Source organism: Caretta caretta, chromosome 2 (assembly GCF_965140235.1).
Source record: "Caretta caretta isolate rCarCar2 chromosome 2, rCarCar1.hap1, whole genome shotgun sequence".
In the NCBI taxonomy this organism is placed as follows: domain Eukaryota; kingdom Metazoa; phylum Chordata; order Testudines; family Cheloniidae; genus Caretta; species Caretta caretta.
In genome coordinates, this window is record NC_134207.1 from 21,379,226 (window position 1) to 21,403,361 (window position 24,136).

Here is a 24,136-nt window from a genome sequence, read left to right on the forward strand (position 1 = left end):
TTTGGCTTTTTGTGGACACTTTGACGCCGAGCCCTGTCCAAAGTCTCCATGAATATTTAATTATTTATACGAAGTGGACCAGTTTTAACAACAGAGATGGAGAGAGACTCACCACAGAATAACTTAGAGCCCAGTGGCTAAGGTGCTCTCCTGAAATGGGGGAGACCTAGGTTCAAATCTGTGCTTCAGAACAGAGATTTAATCCTGGGTCTCCCAAATCCTAGGGGAGTGCCCTAACCACTAAGCCATTGGGTATAAAAGCAGTACTGGCAGGACCACCACCATTTTGTTACTTTCGCCCTTCATCACTTTCACTTTTATTAAAAACAGTTAAAAATGACAAACAAAATGTTTCCAAATTTTTCAATTCATTCAAAATTCTGAAAATATTCAGTTTCAGTTTGACTCAAACAGAATTTTTTTGTCAATTTTTCAGAATTGCCACAGTACTGAAAAATCAGTTATTCACACAGCTCTAACTATGAACACAATGGACCCAATCTAATACCCACTGAATTCAGAGGAAAGACTCCTGTGGTCCTCAGTAGACATTGGATAAATCTTAGTCTTAGCCACGTAATAACTGATCAGTTATGGATGCAATAACAATCATCTTTAAAGCCCTAAGTTGCTGGGACCAAAAAAACATCTCCCTTCTGATATTCCACTGGGACGTCTCTTATTAGTGCCTTGAACTCATCTTTACAGGGTCAGTGACAGAATATTCTCAGTTGCAGATCCCCATCTTTTTCCCCAGGATTGTTTGCTACTGTTATAATATGGTAGCTTTAAATTAATTTTTTCAGACAGGCTGTTCTGAGCAGTACCTAGCTGTTTTTGCACACATACAGGTAAGCAGAATGCTTCATGCAGTGCTTCCCAAATTACTGAAATCCCTGACCAGGAAATAAGTTACTGTACAGTAGGCAGTGTGACTAGGATATGATTTGTAACGGACAGAAAGTATCTAGCAATTAGATATCTCTTTGAAGGAATATTACCATTTTCTTTTTTAATTTGTATTTATTTCTTAAAACTAATTATTTTTTAAAAAATAGTATTGATGTGACATGATAAATTGTTCTCTGCTTAAATTAAAACTAGAAATCCTGACACATAACCTGGGCAATGTATAAATTTGTTCTAACATTGTGCCAGAAAGATGCTATATAAAATTTAAAATTAAGAAAGAATATCGTTTTTATTTTAAAAATGTCTACATCCAAGATGTTACCAAAGTTTACTTTCCTGTATTGCCACTGTAAACACATATCATCAGTAGATCAGTATCTACTAAGATAAATAAAAGATAGAAAACCTATTTCTACATAAGATAAATTTCTCATATTTCATGAAAGGAGTTAGCTAAAAAAGACAAACAAAATAAATGGATACAAATAACAGCCTTTAAACATACATTGCTAACACTGTTCCCAAGGTGAGTTCTAGTCTAATCAAGAGGTTGCCAGATTTTTTTAAATAAACTGACAATATGTTAACATTACGGCTTACACTCCTGAAGCAATATTAATATTTTTAGGTATCCTGACATGCTTGTAACAAAAGTTTTAATCATCTAAAGGTTCCCAGACACACCAAACCAAAGACAAGAATTTTGTTATCTAAAACTAAGGCATTACACTAGAGACATATCCAATTTTAAGTTTAAAAAGCAATCTTCTCCCTTCTTCACTAAAAGGTCACTGTACTGCAATATGACATATTAAGCAATTGTGAAATGAAGCCTTTCAGAACCTGGTTGCAACTTCGGAATGTGACCATTGTTGTGCAATGGAGTTTGTCACCATCATATGAAAAAGCCATTGGGAAATAAATCTCTTGTTTACCTGCTAGCCACTGATAAAAATCAACTGATTCACATTCAAATCACTGTAGTAGATTTCTAAACTAAAGAACTATGCTTGAACTGATGACATATCATTAATTTTCCTTAAAATATTCTCTTTAAGCAATTTCATAATAACCCTTAAACATCCTACATCAATCACATTTTCTATTTTTGACCTTTGTTCATGATCACAAAGAATCTTAACATATTTACAGGTTCTTTGTTTCTTAAGAGTTGTCAATTTTTGCTGCTTATTTTCCACCTGAAAGTACAGTAATGATGCTGTTTTGAATATCAGATGTAATGTTAATTATATTCATGTATCACACAGAGGCTTAACTTGAAATCAGCAAGAAGCAACAGAAACAAATTAATGTATATAAGCACAGGAAAGAGCACATTGTCTCAAACACTGAAAAATGTAATTAGAACAAACATTCAGTCCCTGGAATCCTGAGAAATGAGCTACGGACTTACCCTGTTATTCTGTGAGTGACATTACAACACTATAGCCAAGATTTTCAACAATGGGAACCAAGATTTAGGCTCCTAAGTCCATATTTAGGTACTAAAAATAAGCGTCCACTCAATAGTCATCGATAACAATTCTTTAAAAGCCAGGCCTTGTATTTAGGAACCTCTCCATGGCATTAGTGCCTAAGGCCTGGCCTACTCTATGAATTTACAGCGGTATACCTACATTTCTCAGAGGTAGAAAAAATCCACACCCGAAAGACACAGTTTACCTACCTAACTCCAGGTGTAGATAGCGCTCGGTCGACAGATGAATTCTTCCATTGACCTAGCTACTGCCTCTTGGGGAGGTGGATTACTACGCTGATGGGAGAATACCTCCTGTCAGTGTAGGCAGCGTCTACACTGAAGCCCTACAGCAGCGCAGCTGTGCCGCAGCAGCATTTTAAGTGTAGATAAGCCCAAACTATGGGATGAAAATCTCCACCCTTGAAAGAGCTCTTCCATTTGAAATCTCTTTTTTTCACTCCTTTTTAACTTCCTCAATATCAGCAGGTAGAGAATCAGCTACCTATACTTGAGAGCACACATTTTTCAAAATAGCAGCATTCTCACAGCTCATTTGCCCAAAACACCCAAGCTTTCTATCTAGTAGCTTAAAATGTGTACTCAATAGCACATTTTTTCCAATACTCTTGTGATCAAGTTATATGAAAGCTGCAAATCTCTTCCTCTCAAAGGGGAAGGACTTCACAATATGGAAGGTCTTTTCCATCTCTAATTTTTATGACCAGTCTTTGGTCTCTGAGAAATATCTGTCCCAGATGGATTTCGCTGCCAAGTCTTTCCTTACAAAGAGGCCTCTAACTAAAAATATAAAAGGGTTAGAGGGTACCAGCATACAAGAAGGAGGGCAACCTGGTACGGTAACAGGGTGGCTTAGCTCCTGAACAGAAAAAGGAAACTGGCAACCACCCAGGAACCAGCAATTTAGACATGTTCTCTCCTTATTTTCAGTGTCTCAAGGTAGGGAAAGTGATCAACATTCATTCCAACAATTTACAGCTACTGGATGCTGTAAATCTTTGCTCATGTAAGCAATACCACTGACTTCAAGCAAACCCTAATGAACATGGACTACTTGTGTGATTAAAGGGTTGCAGGTTCAAGTCTTTAATCAGCAAGAAGGTACAATAAGTCCACCAATGTGCCACAACCCTGACTTTATTGGTTCTTATTTTGCAAAACATTGGTCTGATTTATACTACTACTTCGAACACTGTATATGTGGCTTTCCTGCTTTGCCTTATGTGTTTGTCTTTCCTTCACAAGTTGATACTATAAAAAAAGACAACCACATCTGGATTCAAGACTGGTCAAGTAAACGAAGGGACTGATTTTATAATGTTTTGATTGGGAAAGGTTTCCATTTGTAATGCGAAAATATACATGTACCTGTGAGTGCTGGTTTATGTTCAACAATGTATTCCTTAAGTATTTATGGAAAAGCTTTGTCACTGGTTCACATTTAGTGCCAGACTGCGTAGCTTGTGTTTAGCTGCCGAGGGACAGAGAGGTGAACACAAAGCTTTTTGTGCCTCTGAACAAGGGGCGTACACCAGAGTCCCTGCTCATCCTGTGATCTGGTGTGCTGACTCCCTGATCCTGTTCCCACTCCTTACTGTGTGTGGAAGCAATTCACTCCAACTGAATGTATCACGTGTATGGAGAGACCATTTTTCAGGAAGGCTCAATCCTTCTGGGGATCCTCTCAGAGCTGCAAGGCTTTGCACTGCCTCCTCCATATAGCTGTGTCTTAAAAGCCACAATCTCATTCTTAATATGAATTAGCACATTTCTGTATTCTGCATGAGTCTGGAGTTGTAGCCGAGGTACAGTATATATACGTTAACTTTGAAAAGGCTGTTAAAGGGCATGCAACTTGAGTAACTACCAAAACTTCAGTGGTCACCATTTTGCCATTGATTAGTTAACATTTGCAGAAGAAACAGTGCCCACTCCACACTACTTGAGACAGCACAATTGTTTCTTATTTTAGAGATAGGGAAATACTGTGGACTGCTGTAGCTAATCATGGCCTTGGCAACAGGCTTTGTATGGATTTCAGTAAATCCACTGGACCACCATTTGTAAAGTTATACTACAAGGTAAGGATAATGAAGTCCTGGAATATGTTCACAAGGCAGGTTGTGGAATCATCATTATTGGAGATTACTAAGAACAACTTGGACAAACACCTGTCAGAGGTCATCTAGGTATACTTGGTCCTGCCTCATTTTAGAGGGATGAAGTCTCGAGGTCCCACCCTATATTTCTCTGATTCTCTGATAAGTTTTAAGCAAGTTTACTGAGACTTTCCAGCACTGTTATGTGAGGCCAGTATTTATAACGTAGTATTTTTATGCTAAATCTATTGCATAACAACAAATTTTTATCAAGACACTGGTTATGATGTCACTGTTAAGTTTTAAAGGCCTTTTCTATCTCCGTCTTCTGATTCGTTATGAGAGATTTCTAAGGTAAATACTTTCAACAGAAATCATGGTCAGTGCAGTTAGGGCGATGCAGTATCTGTTTAGACACTGGGATACCTACATCAGCTGTTGGCTGAAAGCTGGGCAGCTAAAGCAAAGTTGCCACCGGCTCCACGCTCCCAAGCGTCCTGAGTCTGCTCACCTCCCTGCTCCCTACTCAGGGAGTCGAGAAGCCTGGGCAGCTGCCCCCATTCCCAAGGGAAATAAGGAGGCAAGAAGCCAGGGCAGCTGCCCTCACTCCCAACTGGGTGGAGGGAGCCGAAAGCCCAGAGGGGAGCTGGGCTCCCAGCAGGGAGCTGCATGGAGCTGAGAGCCCTGGCTCTCATCCCCCAACATTGCCCCTTTCAGTGGGTGGAAGCGCTCCTGGTGATGACACACACCACTGACAGGAGGAGGATAATGTGGACATCAATCACTGTGGTGGCTGTAAGTCCACCTAACATAGGTCGATTAAGTCTGTAGTGTAGACATGCCCTTACTTTTGTATCCTGATAGGACTTTATTTCTATTTTAACATGGTTTCTGGTGTCTACTTTAAAAAGTTGCAAAGGATTATGTGTCAATGACAAAAAGTGATTTTTCCATGAGGGAATTCCCACCCACCAAAAAAAAAAAAAGTAATGATTTTAAAAACTTGCTTAGTGAAAATTATTCATTAGTTCGACATTTTATTATCCATTTCCATGAGAAATGCCCTTTAAAGCACCTAAATCTGGTGTAACTGAGAGCAGAATTTGGCCCTTCCAGTATATTTCAGGATATCGTGTCATCGTTGCCTCAGCAAAGTTTTTTTTTGCTTTCAGCCAGCAATCACCACCCCATCCATCTGACTGACATCAGCTGATCGTTTGTAGGCTTTCCCACAGTTAGCGAGCAAGCTATTCACTTTCCTGCTGTCAGATACCAACTGTCCCACTTAGGGTGTGCCTATGAAATACAGAGGCCAATAGGAATACTGTTGATGGTTTTGTCAGCCTCTTAGAGTTGACAAACTTCCCATTATAAAACCTTTGCCAGCAAAAGAAAAGAGGTTTTTAAGCGACACAGCTACTCAGTCTCAAAACAAAATATTCTCAAAAAAAAAAAAAAAAGCATAGTTTGGACAGTACCTTCAACAGAGGTTAAAATGTTGAAAGTATATGTTACACATAACCTGGGCAAAGTGATATTAACTTTTAACATACATGCAATCATTTTGTTCTTGTAGCTAAAGGATAATTCTCAGAATCCAACTTTTCGAGAATCGCCAAGAAAAATACTCTTTTGTTTCCCCATCTTCTGATTCATTTGACTTTGAAAGGAAAACAAACACATTTCTGTGTTTAATATTGTTGCACAAGAGAATTCAAAAGAATGAAATGTGTTCAGAGTTCCTAGAAAAAAAATGTAGCAATACAGGCTGCCAACTTGTTCAATGTCAAGCTCTAGGCAATATAGCAGGGCTCGCAGTAAATGACTCATAGTGAGTCACGCTTAAGCTATTTTTGCTTTTAAAGTACTGCCAGGCACTGTGTTAATATTCAACCCAGAGTAAATTTAGCAACGCAACAAAACAAGTGTTTCCATGGTTGCTCCTTCACAATGTTTATGGTATATATGCAGCCATTAGGCACAAGAATTAAGCCAAATAAATGATATGGAAAAGCTCCTCTTTCATTTACAACTGAAGTTTGAAACACTGGGTGTCATGACTCCCTCAGCTACTAGTTTTTCCATCTCTAGCAAAAATGTAAAGCCAGCATACCACTAACAGTACTTTTTACAGCACCATGAAAATACTGTTAGTATTGTATAACTACTACTTTCCTCTAGATTGTTGCTTTTCCTACCTGTTATAATCAGACCTGCCTAGCTTACTGTCACATCAATGATTCTGCACCAAAAAGCAAGTGAAATCAATAAAAAAATATTCAGACCCAGACAACTGTATTATGTATTTGCCTACAATAATACCATCTTCTATGGCATAAGGTTTCCCTAAGGAGGAGCTACCAGAGAGAAAGCTGAAGAGAAGATTAGGAGGCAGGCTGGTCATCTGAAAAGGAAAAGCAGCTGTAGAAGGACCAGGAAGGATGCTGATTCAGAGTGGGGAGCAGGTGGGTAAAATGAGGGAAGTGGTAAAGGGAGTGCGCAGGGTCTGGAAAATGTCTTCATAAACCACGGCCCAGATACTACACTTATGAAGGTGAGTAACTTCAGTAGGACTACTCACATGCATGACATTACTCAGTCAGTGTTTGCAGGATCTGAGCCCAGCTGTATTGGACTTATATAGAATCATAGAATCTCAGGGTTCAAAGGGACCTTAGGAGCTCATCTAGTCCAACCCCCTGCTCAAAGCAGGACCAATCCCCAATTTTTGCCCCAGATCCCTAAATGGCCCCCTCAAGGATTGAACTCACAATCCGGGGGTTAGCAGGCCAATGCTCAAACCACTGAGCTATCCTACATGATATGTTCTATCCCCATCATAGAACATATCACGCTAAAAGCTTGTTGCGGGCGGGGGAAGGTTTTATCTGAGTTGCAGGGATAAGCAAGAACTGTAGCGATGGGCGCTACAGAAAACCGTAAGGTAGGCGGATAGTTTACTTTGCCTACCGTAATAATGGAGTTGCTGAACAATTACCTAGATTGTGTCTTGAAAAACATTCTTGTTTTGCCTTTTAATACAGTTCTTTATTCATTAGACTTCAGCTACAGCAATTATTATTTGATGGGTTGAGTCTGATAAAACAATCAGGCTGGCATTGGTCTTCCCTCAGTGAAAAGCCTCTCTTTCTGTTCCTGAAGCCTGACACGCATATGGTATGCTGGCACGCGGGGAATTCTTTTCCTAGTTTCTTGTTTGATTTAAATCAGTCAAAAAATTCACTTTGTACCAGAACTTGGCATATAGGGTCTGATCACAAGCCAATGAAGTCAATGGAAAGACTCCCATTGACTTAAGTGTGTTTTGGATTAGGTCCATAAAGCTTCAGATTGTGCGTTTGGGGAAGGAGAAACATATTTAATCATATATTAAGAGAAAAAAAGTAACCAAATTATAGCAAAGAAAAATAACTTCACTGATCTTACATGCATTTCACCCTTGATAAAATATTAAGTTGGAAAGAACGCATTCTTTACTATAATTTACTCATTTCTGACACTTTCAAGAGGGAAATGAAACCACTGAAATATTAAAATCTGTGTTAAATGCAGGGTAACTATTTCTCATAAGGAATTAAAGGATGTTTATTAAGCTTACTGTGTGTTCTAAATATAGTGGGCCAGATCTTTACCTGGTGTAAATCAGTGACATTCTGGTGACTTCAGTGGAACTGTATGTAAGGGAGCAGTATGACTGCTCAGAGCTCCGGTACGAAACTGCAGAAAAACCTGAGTGTCTCTGGATTAAGTTTAGAAGTGTGTGCAACAAGAGTGATGTAGTGGTGGGAGTCTGCTATAGACCACCGGACCAGGGGGATGAGGTAGATGAGGCTTTCTTCCGGCAGCTCACGGAAGCTACTGGATCGCATGCCCTGATTCTCATGGGTGACTTTAATTTTCCTGATATCTGCTGGGAGAGCAATACAGCGGTGCATAGACAATCCAGGAAGTTTTTGGAAAGCGTAGGGGACAATTTCCTGGCGCAAGTGCTCGAGGAGCCAACTAGGGGGGGCGCTTTTCTTGACCTGCTGCTCACAAACCGGGTAGAATTAGTGGGGGAAGCAAAAGTGGATGGGAATCTGGGGGGCAGTGACCATGAGTTGGTTGAGTTCAGGATCCTGACACAGGGAAGAAAGGTAAGCAGCACGATACGGACCCTGGACTTCAGGAAAGCAGACTTCGACTCCCTCAGGGAATGGATGGCCAGGATCCCCTGGGGGACTAACTTGAAGGGGAAAGGAGTCCAGGAGAGCTGGCTGTATTTCAAGGAATCCCTGTTGAGGTTACAGGGACAAACCATCCCGATGAGTCGAAAGAATAGTAAATATGGCAGGCGACCAGCTTGGCTTAATGGTGAAATCTTAGCGGATCTTAAACATAAAAAAGAAGCTTACAAGAAGTGGAAGGTTGGACATATGACCAGGGAAGAGTATAAAAATATTGCTAGGGCATGTAGGAATGTTATCAGGAGGGCCAAATCGCACCTGGAGCTGCAGCTAGCCAGAGATGTCAAGAGTAACAAGAAGGGTTTCTTCAGGTATGTTGGCAACAAGAAGAAAGCCAAGGAATGTGTGGGCCCCTTACTGAATGAGGGAGGCAAACTAGTGACAGAGGATGTGGAAAAAGCTAATGTACTCAATGCTTTTTTTGCCTCTGTTTTCACTAACAAGGTCAGCTCCCAGACTGCTACGCTGGGCATCACAAAATGGGGAAGAGATGGCCAGCCCTCTGTGGAGATAGAGGTGGTTAGGGACTTTTTAGAAAAGCTGGACGTGCACAAGTCCATGGGGCCGGACGAGTTGCATCCGAGAGTGCTGAAGGAACTGGCGGCTGTGATTGCAGAGCCATTGGCCATTATCTTTGAAAACTCGTGGCGAACCGGGGAAGTCCCGGATGACTGGAAAAAGGCTAATGTAGTGCCAATCTTTAAAAAAGGGAAGAAGGAGGATCCTGGGAACTACAGGCCAGTGAGCCTCACTTCAGTCCCTGGAAAAATCATGGAGCAGGTCCTCAAAGAATCAATCCTGAAGCACTTGCATGAGAGGAAAGTGATCAGGAACAGCCAGCATGGATTCACCAAGGGAAGGTCATGCCTGACTAATCTAATCGCCTTCTATGATGAGATTACTGGTTCTGTGGATGAAGGGAAAGCAGTGGATGTATTGTTTCTTGACTTTAGCAAAGCTTTTGACACGGTCTCCCACAGTATTCTTGTCAGCAAGTTAAGGAAGTATGGGCTGGATGAATGCACTACAAGGTGGGTAGAAAGCTGGCTAGATTGTCGGGCTCAACGGGTAGTGATCAATGGCTCCATGTCTAGTTGGCAGCCGGTATCAAGTGGTGTGCCCCAAGGGTCGGTCCTGGGGCCGGTTTTGTTCAATATCTTCATAAATGATCTGGAGGATGGTGTGGATTGCACTCTCAGCAAATTTGCGGATGATACTAAACTGGGAGGAGTGGTAGATACGCTGGAGGGGAGGGATAGGATACAGAGGGACCTAGACAAATTGGAGGATTGGGCCAAAAGAAATCTGATGAGGTTCAATAAGGATAAGTGCAGGGTCCTGCACTTAGGACGGAAGAACCCAATGCACAGCTACAGACTAGGGACCGAATGGCTAGGCAGCAGTTCTGCGGAAAAGGACCTAGGGGTGACAGTGGACGAGAAGCTGGATATGAGTCAGCAGTGTGCCCTTGTTGCCAAGAAGGCCAATGGCATTTTGGGATGTATAAGTAGGGGCATAGCGAGCAGATCGAGGGACGTGATCGTTCCCCTCTATTCGACATTGGTGAGGCCTCATCTGGAGTACTGTGTCCAGTTTTGGGCCCCACACTTCAAGAAGGATGTGGATAAATTGGAGAGAGTCCAGCGAAGGGCAACAAAAATGATTAGGGGTCTGGAACATATGAGTTATGAGGAGAGGCTGAGGGAGCTGGGATTGTTTAGCCTGCAGAAGAGAAGAATGAGGGGGGATTTGATAGCTGTTTTCAACTACCTGAAAGGGGGTTCCAAAGAGGATGGCTCTAGACTGTTCTCAATGGTATCAGATGACAGAACGAGGAGTAATGGTCTCAAGTTACAGTGGGGGAGGTTTAGATTGGATATTAGGAAAAACTTTTTCACTATGAGGGTGGTGAAACACTGGAATGCGTTACCTAGGGAGGTGGTAGAATCTCCTTCCTTAGAGGTTTTTAAGGTCAGGCTTGACAAAGCCCTGGCTGGGATGATTTAACTGGGAATTGGTCCTGCTTTGAGCAGGGGGTTGGACTAGATGACCTTCTGGGGTCCCTTCCAACCCTTATATTCTATGATTCTATGATTCTAACTACACCAATTTACACTAGCTGACCATTGGGCCCAATGTGCATTGGCTGAAAAGCTTGGAATTGTTCTGAAAGATACACTGTGGTCTATAAGGAAGATAATATGTTTAATGTACTGTAAATATATAAATATTTTCCTTTCAGTAAACTCAGTTTCTGTGAAATTGCCACAGGGAGTGCTGCTGACTCATGCTAATGGATCATCGTTTGGTCTGCTTGGCCTTAGGCCTGGGCTACACTAGGGCGGGGGTTCGAACCAAGATATTTGCGTAGCTGAAGTATCTTACTTTGACTTACCTGGCTGTCCTCATGGCGATGAGTCGACCGCGGAGGCTCCCCCATCAACTCCGCTTACTCCTCCTGCCAAGGTGGAGTACAGGCAGCAGTTCGGGGATCGATTTATTGCATCTAGACGAGTCGCGATAAATCGATCCCCAATAAATCGATCACTACCCGCCAACCCGCTCAGCACAAATGCTTGGCTGCAATGGAGCTCCTGCATCTTCTTCACACTCCCTTGCCATATTGGGGGCATAGAGCCCAAAACATAAAGGTGATCACACAGCCGTAAGAGGGATAAAAAGAAAGCCAAGACCCCGTTGGGAAGAGAGGCATCTTTCCAAGCAGCCAAATAAAATACAGTTCATTAACTTTACAGCTGCATGGATGTTTTCTTGATTTTCCACCATCATCATCAATTTCTTTAGTCCTTTATTTGAACTGCTAAGAAATGCACATCTAAACTGAATAAAACATGACTGAGGTACTGTGTCCCTATTCTTCTCTGGTCCATTCTCTCCTTACAATTTGTCACCCGTGTACATTTCATCGTGTCTAAAATTTAGACAGTAAGCTCTTTAGGTAGGAAATGCATCATTCTAAATTTGCTGTGAAGCCTCTACCACACTTCTGAGTGCTACAAAATAATTAATACTAAACTGGTTATTTCTTTCTATCAGTCACTCACTTCTCTTCTTCTCTCATTTTCTCTCCCTTCTGCTATTTTCTCTTTTTTTTACCTCCATGCATCTCAACCTCTCTCTGCCTCTGCTATCATCAAGGCCCCCATTTCTCCTTCTCTCTGCCTTTGAGAATGGAATACAAAATTATACTGATTAGGCAGAAAGGGCCAAAATATTTTCTTCAACCACTTAGAATTTAATCAAAAAGAAAATGTTTAATTTTCCAGAAAAAGAGTAAAAAAACCCAAACACCTCAAGAGTGAACAGAAAATCTTTTTGATGTAGTTTGTCATGCTTTTGAGGACCAGAAATCACATGTTCCTTGTGCTTTATGTGAAACATGATATTACCCAAATGGTCAGTCTTTGCAATCTCCTAAAGTTTTCAGAAATTTAGATGTAAACTGCAGTGATCATTGATATGTATATTACTTATCTGAAATTTATAAGACATGATGTGATTTTTTGTAATTCTGTGAATTGTTTACATGGATTACTGTGTCATCAAGAAATATGGGAACAGACTGAAACGATGAGCAAAAATATTGTTTAATGCTGTGATGGCCACCAGCAGTTACCTAACTTCTAAAGAAAAGCTAAGGCCAACAGAGGACAGAAAAGCTTCCAAGAAATTCATAAATAAGACATTTTTACTGTACACTGAAGGCTGAACCATTTATTCTCAGTACAAAACACCTACTCACTCAAATGCTTTTTTTCCCTCTTCATATGTATTCAGTGCCAGTCTGACAACCTTGAGACTGAAGTTTTCTGTTAATCCACCAAGTATGTAGTGTATGAGTAAACTCACTGCTGCTTGTTTTCCTGAGATATCCTGCCAATGTACTTCAGCTGTGACCTGGAAGGACCACCTCAGAGGGTGTCAGGAGAGTTCAGAGTCCATAGTTCATTCTGTCTTTGGCCTTTCAGCTGAGATTGCCAACTATGATGGTAATTTTGTGATTCAGGCATCTATCTTAGATACCTCCATGGCCCTCGTTAGTGTAGTATCTGAGCATCTCATAATCTTTAATGTGTTTACCCTAACAACAACCACCCTGTGAGGTAAGAAGTACTATTATCCCCATTTTACAGATGGGGAACTGAGGCACTGAAAGACTAAATGACTTACCCAAAGTCATACAGGAGGTCTGTGGCAGAGCAAGCAATTGAACTTGGGTGTCTCAGGTCCCAGGCTAGCTCTCTAACCACTAGACCATTCTTTTTCTCTTTGATATATTATGATGACCTGTCACTAGGAATTTTACTGAGACCAAAACCTCAGGTCATGTTCTGCACTGACTGTCATAGCAATATCCATTCTAAGCCCTTTTTTAATCACTTATAACTTTCACCTTTTGAGCTGAAACTTCCCATAATTGGTCTCCATGTAATTAATTAAAATTATACTTTCACCATTATAATTATAAGAATAAAAATATTTTTTAAAAAGATTGCAACCTTCTTTTTGAACTGCTTTAATGCCAAGATGGCTGAGACTAAAGAGAAGAGAAATAAGCACAGATCTGGACGTTAAGAACTGCCAAAATGCAATCCCAGGTCAGCCAGTGAGTTGTATGGCTTTGGGCAACTAGCTTCACCCATGTGCCTCAAGTCTCTCATCGGCTAAATTGAGATAATAATAGTTATCTACCTACCCCACTAGAGTGTTGTGAGGATTATTTAGATGATACTTATCAATCTGCAGTATATTGTGTTAGTGCTTGTTTCCTTATCATATCAGAGGCAAATCCATTTACTTCCTGTTTTATTAATCTAAAGGGAGTTCCTTACATAGCATTTTTTTACTATCCAAAATTGAATTTAAAAGAAAAAATTCTAAATTACAAATCCTGCTAAATGCATGATTTGGAAATAAAAACATCAGACAACTTGATTCCTTGGCATCCTTATTTGAACAGCTACAATTAAAACGGTATCTTTTGAAAATACCTCCTTGTTTATATTGGCCATGAATCTATCTTAGCAAAATGTCAACTCTGCTATCAACTCTTTCCTTCCAAAGCTTCCGAAGCAGATTTCTGCCTGTGGAGAGGGCAGGGAGGTTCATTACAAATGCTATGTTGCTACATTCCAAACTATATCCCATTGCTTATTTTGCTCAGAGAAAAGAATGCCAAAACCAATAGTGCATCTAAAAATGATGTGTTACCCTACCAGCAACATTTTATCTCTCCCATCCTTCCAAATGCACTCCTTAAATTGGCTGGCAGACCCCAGCACTGGCAGCAGTATTTTGTCATTCACTTCAGTCTTAATGTTTTCTACAAAATGAGTACGGAAGTTTTGCTTTTGTTTTGTGCGTGCGTGAAATGTAGCAGCTAGAATTCTAAAGTGCATGCTACCAACTTCTATAAACACCTATGAAACTTGGCATCTTTTGAACATTAAATAGGATACTAAATAACCTTAGAACGATAAAAGTTAATAACATGAGTAACATAGGTCACAGAGGTACAGATTGTACCTCCTGATTATCCCTTCTAGGAACGATCAGCATTAAATTAACACTCTCAATTAAATAAGGTCTTCATTTTTATCTTCCTTAAAGGCAGGTAAAATCTCATCTAGCATTCCAGAGGGTGCCTTTGATATACACTGGCATCAAATGAAAAGCCTACTTTAGTGCAATATTATACAGTAGTTGAGATTTTAACAACATACAAGAGACACAAAATGCAAAGTTATGATTCCAAAGTAACTATGACTTAGTCCCCTTGGGGTCAATCCTGCAAGGGGCTGAGCTCTCATCACAAGCAAGCAAAACATTCAAACACATGCGTAATCCCATTTATTTCAAGGTGTCTACTCATGTGCTTAAAGTTAAGCATGTGCTTAAGTATTTCACTAAATCAGGGACAGATCACTCACTCAGCACTTTGAAGAATCGAGACCTGTATGCATTATAGTGGGAGTCATATCTATAGTTAAGGCTGTAGAGCAGTTTCCTTACTAACCCCATTTGCAGTCATTTAGAACCTCCTGAAATTTCCACACTTTATTACATTTTCCACAATTCATCTGTGTCCAAAAGTGATTTCTTTTAAACATTTGAACACTGACAACTCAGCCATTTTTGAGAGGGGGAAATGGTAAAAAATGTAATTTTGCCATAATAAAAGAAATAATTGTATTTTCTTTTTAAACTGCTCGACAACCTAAGCAGCTAAGAGTAGAAAGATGAAATAGTCTTCAGTGATGGAAGTGCTTAGCAGTGCTCCAGTTATAATTGGTTTGGATTTAACTTCAGGTGCATTTTTCAAAAGTGCCTAAGTGACCTAGGAGACTAAGTCATGATTGTGTGACTTAAGAATCTAAGGGACCTGAAGAAGAGCTCTGTGTAGCTCAAAAGTTTGTTCCTTAAACCAACAGAAGGTGGTACATATCTACCTTTGTCTCTCTTAAGAATCTAAGTCAATTTTGAAAAAGGGACTTAGGCATCTTTGAAAATCACTTGTCATGCATGCACAGTATATTTTGCAGCATTCTTCACTAAGCTTATGCAACGTGCAGCTAAGGAATGCATCACTGTGCACCTGATCATGCATGCCTAACTTAGCTGCACAGTGCTGAACAAGGGGTTGAGGGAGAGTACCTGCAGTCTGAAAGATATGCAGTAAGGAATCCTGCTTTGAGGCACCCTATCACCTCTGCTGCTGTGGAGGGTTTATTGCACTTTACCCATCTGACAAACTCCAAAGATTCACAGGAAAGGGTCTCTTTCTTGCAGAATTTTCTGAAGTGCGTGGTACCTCATGGTCCAGTGGTGCCTAGCCAAATAGTTCTGGAGTTTTTGAAAACCCAACAGAAATTATCTCCTTTTTATACTTTTCTTGCTTTCTTCTTTCTTTCTTTTTTATAATCCAGGAAATTCCATACCAAAAGCTTTATTGAAAGTGTTGATCAAGTTGCATGGCTAAGCAATCAGCAGTGAAGCTGCAGTTCAGGATCCATGTACAACCTTAACACTACCCTTTTGCAAATGCAAAGTCATTTGTAGTCATTTATATTACAAGTACATGTTAAAGAATACTTACACATTGTACTACAGATTCAATATCAGATCATACCTTAGAACGAGAGAGAATTCACCAGATCTTCTAATTTGTTGCTAAATTAACCATAAGAACATAAGAGCATAAGAATGGCCATACTGGGTCAGACCAAAGGTCCATCTAGCCCAGTATCCTGTCTTCCGACAGTGGCCAATGCCAGGTACCCAAGAGGGAATGAACAGACAGGTAATCATCAAGTGATCCATTCCCTGTTGCTCATTCCCAGCTTCTGGCAAACAGAGGCTAGGGACACCATCCCTGCCCATCCTGGCTAATAGCCATTGATGGACCTATCCTCAATGAATTTATCTAGTTTTTTTTTGATCCCTGTTATAGTCTTGGCCTTCACAACATCCTCTAGCAAAGAGTTCCACAGGTTGAATATGCGTTGTGTGAAGAAATACCTCTCTCCATTCTGAAAACTGACTATTTATTCCTACCCTTTGTTTCCGATCTTTTAGCTACCTTAGAGGACCTTCCCTCTTATCCCATGACAGCTTACTTTGCTTAAGAGCCTTTGGTGAGGGACCTTGGCAAAGGCTTTCTGAAAATCTAAGTACACTATATCCACTGGATCCCCCATGTTCACATGCTTGTTGACCCCCTCAAATAATTCTAACAACAATACTTAGTATGTCCACGGTGCTCAATAGGCCTGATCTAACGCCCTATTGAAACCAATGGGAGTGTTGCCCCTTACCTCAGTGATTTTTGAATTAGGCCCCAAATCAGCAACAGAGCTGGGATTATAACTCAGAACTTCTTGACTCCCATCCCTGTGCTCATTCCTTCTCTAGACACACTGGCTTAGGTAGATTCTGACACTATTCTATAGGTCCAATCTTACATTTTAGAATACTATTAATATTTACTGATTATAGTCCAGTTGTGCCCAGAGGTTCCTATCAGGATCAAGACCTGATTGTGCTAGGTACTGTACAAACACATAGGCAAACACAGTCTCTGCCCCAAAGAGTTTACATTCTTAGCCTCTGAGCCTACAAAAATCTAGACATGTGCCTAACTTTAAGCACACGAGTAGTCTCAATGAGTTCAACTCATGTGCTTGCAGATTCAGGGTTTTTTTGGGGGGGGGGGGCGGGGGTTAAGACAAGTGACATGTGGGGGTAACAAACAATAGGAGAGAAAGAGGGTGAAGGACAAGAGTATCAGCAATAAGATCGCATGGCTACACGATTAGCTAGTGCACAGTTTGATGGTTCCAAATCATTATTCAATTAAATTATAGAAATTCTATATATCAATTGAATATGAACAATCCCTGCTGGCTCTCTACCTAACCATTATCATTTGGCAATGTCCTGTAGGCTCTATGGCAAAAGTGGTTCTTAAGGAAACACAGAAGCAAGAAGGAATATTAGCTTTACAGTCCACTTCAGGGAGGGTGTTCATGAACAAGAGATGGCATGGATATGTGCATGCTATGGACAGGTGCACAAGGCAGCAGAGTTGTGGTTGCTTTGTGGAGTATAACTTGCATTTCCCATCTCTGATACACTTATATTCTCAGCCATAAAGAGGCATTTAGTTTTCCTTTTGATAACACAGAGAGAGAGCGAACGAGCAAGAGAGAGGTTCCAGTGTGTTTATTTTAATGTAGGATCATTAGAGTGTACTCAAGTTTGCCTGTAAAGTTCATCTAATGTTTTTCCATTCAACCTTTCGGATTATTCTAAACATTGTGATAGGCTCAAACGTGATGGAACACCGGATCAAAACCAACATGTGTGCGACTGCTCCCAAACTGCCACAACTGATCAATAGTCCACGTACAGAGCACACTGGTCCATCCAACATCAACATCTGCTGGCACCCTCTTAATTTGTCTTCAGTGAACAACCAAAACAAAAATCCTAATGGCTATTAAGAGAAACATCAACTGGGTTTCAGGCAACAGCAACAATAAAATATTCCCCTCCTATAAAAAAAAAAAAAACAGCCATTCCTATTATGCTTGATTAATTTGGGTGATGTTTAATAATTCTACTGGTTAATACTTGGTCACTTGGCCATAGATAAAATATATTTAGGCAGGCAATCTACAGCCAATTACAGGGTGGGAAACAAATCCAGTTTCTATTATCAAGCTCTTTGTAATTCAGAAACTAACACCTGGAAATCTGGAATTACAACGTAATGGCAGGGCAGAAATAATTTGATGATTATGCAGGAACTGAAGGTTACACTGGTTGTGGTCTGCGTCTTGCTATATTCAGTCCCAAGAGCACAGATAGGCTGATAGACCAATGATCGTTCTGAAGCCCAATATCTTGCAAATCATAAGGATGGGAAACAAACGTCACACATCACTGGAGAACTTGGGGTCTCAATTTTCAAATAATGCACAGCATTCATCTCTACTCCAGACAAGTCTTGAGAGATCAGACCTACAATTCAATATCATCATCCTCTCACTCCATAAGTCTTTCTAGGGGACCGATCCAAAGCCCATAGAAGTCAACAGGAGAGTCCTTCCACTGAGTTCAATGGGCTTTGGATCAGCGACCAGGATTGCAAGTTGAAAAACACTGCTTTATGAAAGCCCCCAGCGTCTCAGCTTTCAAGTGTGTAAATCATTAATCTATGATTCCTGCAATACTTGAGCTATCAGTTTATGTTGAAATCCAAGTATGTGTGTGTTGTGGGAGAACGACACAGGGACAGGGGTCAAGGGATGGAAAGCGAAACAATATGATTCTAAAGTGTAATCATGATGGGACAGGGTGAGAATGATACGTATGATTTTAGGACCCATGAATTTTCCCAGCATGGCTGCTCAGAATGATTTTTTAATAGCTATTACAGTCACTGTGCAATAAAAAAAAAACCAAACAATTTTGTTGTCTTGTATAAACATTAGAACTGCTAACTTCCTCACTTCTCTGACAGCTCGAGCGCAATAATTTACAATTTTACCACTTGGTCAATCAACATGAATTAAGCCAGACAGATTTTAATAAGCTACACAGTGCGTGTGTAGAAGCAGTAAACCTGAGAACACACACAGTAAGCATTTTCCAGCAATATAGTTCTACGATTAAAGCAAAGGTCTCTTTAGGGTTGCAACATATCCTAAGTTGTGAAATAGGGGCAATTTGTTAAAACAACAAATGAAAACAGCTTACCTAGGATCTCCTTTTTGGAGATCCTACCAATTCAGAGAAAAGAGTATTTTTAAAAGAAAAACCCACCTTCAAACAGAAAAAAGGGATGTGAAAGAAGCTTTGCATTGCATATGTATGCAAATAAGACAAGCCACTATGACAGATTAAATAAAATAATAAGGTTGTTACTTACTGGGCTGTTCACTTAACTATGTGAATGATAAATTTAAATAAGTCCTGTATGAGGAATGCATATAAATATCTGAGTTCTGTTTGGCTGGTTTGTATTTTAAAACATTCTATTAATAAACCAACATATTATATGTATATAGAACCACACTGTATTTCCAGGAAACCATTATTTTAAAAAATGAAGACTTACACTGTTTTCTCATTCTTTTAAGCTGTTCCATAAAATGTATATATTTTTCATTTCTTTGCAAATCTGAGTCATCGTTTTTGCTTTCCAATGCAGTGAATTTTTTTTTCACTAAATCTTTTAGATCTGGTATATTTTCTGGTTTGTCTTGTTTTATCTGAAAAGAAAAATAAATGCAACTTTGTTACTCTCTATAATATAATCCCCCAACCCAAAGCAGAGAGAGTAGGTGCAATAATATGAATCTAACGAGATCTTCTCCAGTCTCCCACTAAACCAAAGGCTGTAACAATCTGGAACCATAACCCCATGGCAATTATTTATATATCCAGTGGTCATCCTTAAAATCTAGACAATTAATGCACAGAAACATTTACCTGTGCTGCTGTACAGGCAGTCTTCCCTCTACTCAGAATAGAGAAAAATTGTAGTATGAGATATGCAGTAACAACCCTGAGTATAAAGATTTTAATGGCATCCAGGGTAATGTTGCATGCATACGAGGGTGACCAGACAGCAGGTATGAAAAACTGGGACAGGGGTGTGGGGTAATAGGAACATATAAAAGAAAAAGACTCCAAAATTGAGACTGTCCCTATAAAATCAGGACATCTGGTCACCCTATTACATAGGCACCTTATACTATTATCATCTAGCTCTTATATAGAACTTTAAAAAAATGGTAAATAACATCATCATCATTTTACAGATTGAGAATCTGAGAAACAGAGGTGAAGGGATTTCCCCAAGGTCTCTGAGTAAGCCAGAAGCAGGAATGGAACCCAGGTCTCCTGAGCTCTAATCCAGTGTTCTATCCACTAGGCCAGACTTAAGATATGTGAAGTTTTCCAAACAATAAGTTCCTGCCCTAAAGAGCTGGCTGGAAAATTTCACGAACAATGAAATTTCTACAAAAAATGGAGCTGAAATTTCATGAACATTTTTGCATATGTTTTCCTCTCATTTTCCAACCAGCTCTGATGAGGAGATTACAATCTATATCCATGAATGAGCACAGTACCAAACAAAATAATACAAAAAGCTAATATATAAGGAAACACAGCTTATTTATTTGCATATCACCAACAGTGAGCAATGTGCTTTACAGGCTGGTGAAGAGTTGTGATCCTTACCCTTCAGAGTATTTACATGTGGGCATGATGGAAGAAGAGAATTTTGGAGGCTGAAAGTGAGGGCACTCACTGTATGATGAGTGAGAGACACCCTGTCCCAACCATAGGAAAAGCATTTTGAGAATCCAAAAAAGAGACTTAGATTTTTTTTTCTTTCATTTTGTAACACTGTGCCATGTGATTATTGCCCCCAGCCAATTGTAAATGGGGATAGACAGACCAACTTGTTGCATATCTGAAAGAGGAAGGGAGAGACACAACATTTCACTTGAGCCAACCTTACTCTACCTCCCATGCTAGACCTAACCATACCCCCATGCATGCAATAGGGCTGCAAAAGAGAAAACAGAGGCCTGTCAAGGAAGGTTACTTGGTGCATCAGCCAGGTCAAGCCGTTATACCATATCCCCTACTGGTTCCAAGAGGTACAAAGAGGCTAGAGACCCCTGGTGTAATGAGGGTTGCTATCTTTCTAACGGCACAGAATCGAACACCCTTGCTTCGCCCCCTGCCCCATCCCTTCCCCGAGGCCCTGCCCCACCCCTTCTCCAAGGCCCTGCCCTCCACTTACTCCAGTCCCTCTCCCTCCATTGCTTGCTCCCCCCCACTCACTTTCACTGGGCTGGGGCAGGGAGTTAGGATGCAGAAGGGGGTGCGGGCTCTGGGGAGGGGCCAAAAATGAAGGGTTCAGGTTGTGGGCTGGGGCAAGGGTGCGGGCTCCAACCGGGCAATGCTTATCTCAGGCGGCTCTCAGGTGGCGGTGCAGCAGGGCTAAGGCAGGCTTCCTGCCTTCCCTGGCTCCACGCAGCTCCTGGAAGCGGCCACCATGTCCGGCCCCTAGGTGGAGGCATGGCCAGATGGCTCTGCGTGGTGTGCACTGCCCGCACCCGCAGGTGACACCCCCACATCTCCCACTGGCTACGGTTCCCGGTCGCTTCTGGGAGCTGCGCGGAGCCAGGGCAGGCAGAGAACCTGCCTTCACCCCACTGCGCTGCCGACTAGACTTTTAATAGCCCAGTCAGTGGTGCTGACTTGAGATGCCAGAGTTCTTTTTCAACCAGGTGTTCCAGTCAAAAACTGGACACCTGGCAGCCCCAGATGTAATACTCAATTTCAAGAGCTGAAGAAGCCATGTCTGTGCAGCAGACTCTTGTGGGGAAGCAGGTTGTGTGAGAATACTCAAAAGGCTACAGAGCCCCAGGGAAACTCGGCCGTCCATGAAGGCAGGGAAAATTTATCCATCGAAATAGCAGGCCTGTCAAGGGCAAAGCCCGTTTGGCAGAGACCGCAGGGAGGTGCAGGTTGCCTCTCGTGACAATGGACGAGAGAAATAATAGAAAACCATGTAGTCTTAAAGCCAGAAAATACTTGCTGCAAGAAAGACATGACAACAGTTCTACTTGGTGGCCAGCCACAATAACTACCCAAAGTATGTCTACACAGGGCTAAAAAAACCACGTCTGTCCCAGGTCAGGTGACTCAGGTTTGCAAGGCTTGGGCTCTGGGGCTGAAAAACTGCTTTTGCAGACATTCGGGCTTGGGCTGGGACATGAGCTCTGGGTCCCTGCAAGGGTGGAGGGTCTCAAAGCTCAGGCTCCAGCCCAAGCCTGAACGTCTGCACTGCAACTTTTAGCCCCGCAACCCTAGCCCCGCAAGCCTAAGTCAGCAGATCCGGGCCATGCCGCAGGCCTTTTATTCCTCTGTAGACATACCCCAAGAGAGCACAGTGACCACACCCACAGGCAGGAAACAGGCTCTGGGATATGAAGAAGGCTGGAAAAACCAACAGTAGACCAACCGTCAGCAGCAAGGCTCACAGGGTATGTCTACACTACGGAATTAGGTCAAATTTATAGAAGTTGTTTTTTTAGAAATCGGTTTTATATATTCGAGTGTGTGTGTCCCCACAGAAAATGCTCCAAGTGCATTAACTCCGCGGAGTGCTTCCACAGTACCGAGGCAAGCGTCAACTTCCGGAGCGTTGCACTGTGGGTAGCTATCCCACAGTTCCCGCAGTCTCCGCTGCCCATTGGAATTCTGGGTTGAGATCCCAATGCCTGATGGGGCTAAAACATTGTTGCGGGTGGTTCTGGGTACATATCGTCAGGCCCCCGTTCCCTCCCTCCCTCCGTGAAAGCAAGGGCAGACAATCGTTTCGCGCCTTTTTTCCTGAGTTACCTGTGCAGACGCCATATCACGGCAAGCATGGAGCCCGCTCAGCTCACTGTCACCGTATGTCTCCTGGGTGCTGGCAGACGCGATACTGCATTGCTACACAGTAGCAGCAACCCATTGCCTTCTGGCAGCAGACGATGCAATATGACTGGTAGCAGTCATTGTCATGTCCGAGGTGCTCCTGGCCACGTCGGCCAGAAGCGCCTGGGCAGACATGGGCGCAGGGACTAAATTTGGAGTGACTTGACCAGGTCTTTAGTCCTGCAGTCAGTCCTATTGAACCGTCTTATGGTGAGCAGGCAGGCGATACGGATTGCTAGCAGTCATACTGTACCATCTTCTGCCGAGCAGGCAATAGGTGAGGATGGCTAGCAGTCGTATTGTACCATCTTCTGCCAGGCAGGCAAGAGATGAGGATGGCTAGCAGTCGTACTGTACCATCTTCTGCCGAGCAGCCATGAGATGTGGATGGCATGCAGTCCTTCTGCACCGTCTGCTGCCAGCCAAAGATGTAAAAGATAGATGGAGTGGATCAAAACAAGAAATAGACCAGATTTGTTCTGTACTCATTTGCTTCACCCCCCTCCCCTGTCTAGGGGACTCATTCCTCTAGGTCACACTGCAGTCACTCACAGCGAAGGTGCAGCGAGGTAAATCTAGCCATGTATCAATCAGAGGCCAGACTAACCTCCTTGTTCCAATAAGAACAATAACTTAGGTGCACCATTTCTTATTGGAACCCTTCGTGAAGTCTTGCCTGAAATACTCCTTGATGTAAAGCCACCCCCTTTGTTGATTTTAGCTCCCTGAAGCCAACCCTGTAAGCCGTGTCGTCAGTCGCCCCTCCCTCCGTCAGAGCAACGGCAGACAATCATTCCGCGCCTTTTTTCTGTGCAGACGCCATACCAAGGCAAGCATGGAGGCCGCTCAGCTCACTTTGGCAATTAGGAGCACATTAAACACCACACGCATTATCCAGCAGTATATGCAGCACCGGAACCTGGCAGAGCAATACTGGGCGAGGAGGCGACGTCAGCGCGGTACGTGAGTGATCAGGACATGGACACAGACACAGATTTCTGTGAAAGCATGGGCCCTGCCAATGCATGCATCATGGTGCTAATGGGGCAGGTTCATGCTGTGGAACGCCGATTCTGGGCTCGGGAAACAAGCACAGACTGGTGGGACCACATAGTGTTGCAGGTCTGGGACGATTCCCAGTGGCTGCGAAACTTTCGCATGCATAAGGACACTTTCATGGAACTTTGTGACTTGCTTTCCCCTGCCCTGAAGCGCATGAATACCAAGATGAGAGCAGCCCTCACAGCTGAGAAGTGAGTGGCAATAGCCCTGTGGAAGCTTGCAACGCCAGACAGCTACCAGTCAGTTGGGAATCAATTTGGAGTGGGCAAATCTACTGTTGGGGCTGCTGT

At 42.0% G+C, this 24,136-nt stretch overlaps 1 protein-coding gene across 3 annotated transcripts in view; it reads right to left on the reverse strand.

Annotated features, from left to right (window-relative positions):
* The window catches only part of NSMCE2 (NSE2 SUMO ligase component of SMC5/6 complex), a 190,029-nt gene that overhangs the window by 72,368 nt on the left and 93,525 nt on the right, over positions 1-24,136 (reverse strand). For all 3 annotated transcript variants that reach the window (XM_048841632.2, XM_075124943.1, XM_075124944.1), the window contains one exon: positions 19,399-19,552. In XM_048841632.2, coding sequence (XP_048697589.1) covers positions 19,399-19,552 — 154 coding nt within the window. The remainder of the gene's footprint in view (positions 1-19,398; positions 19,553-24,136) is intronic.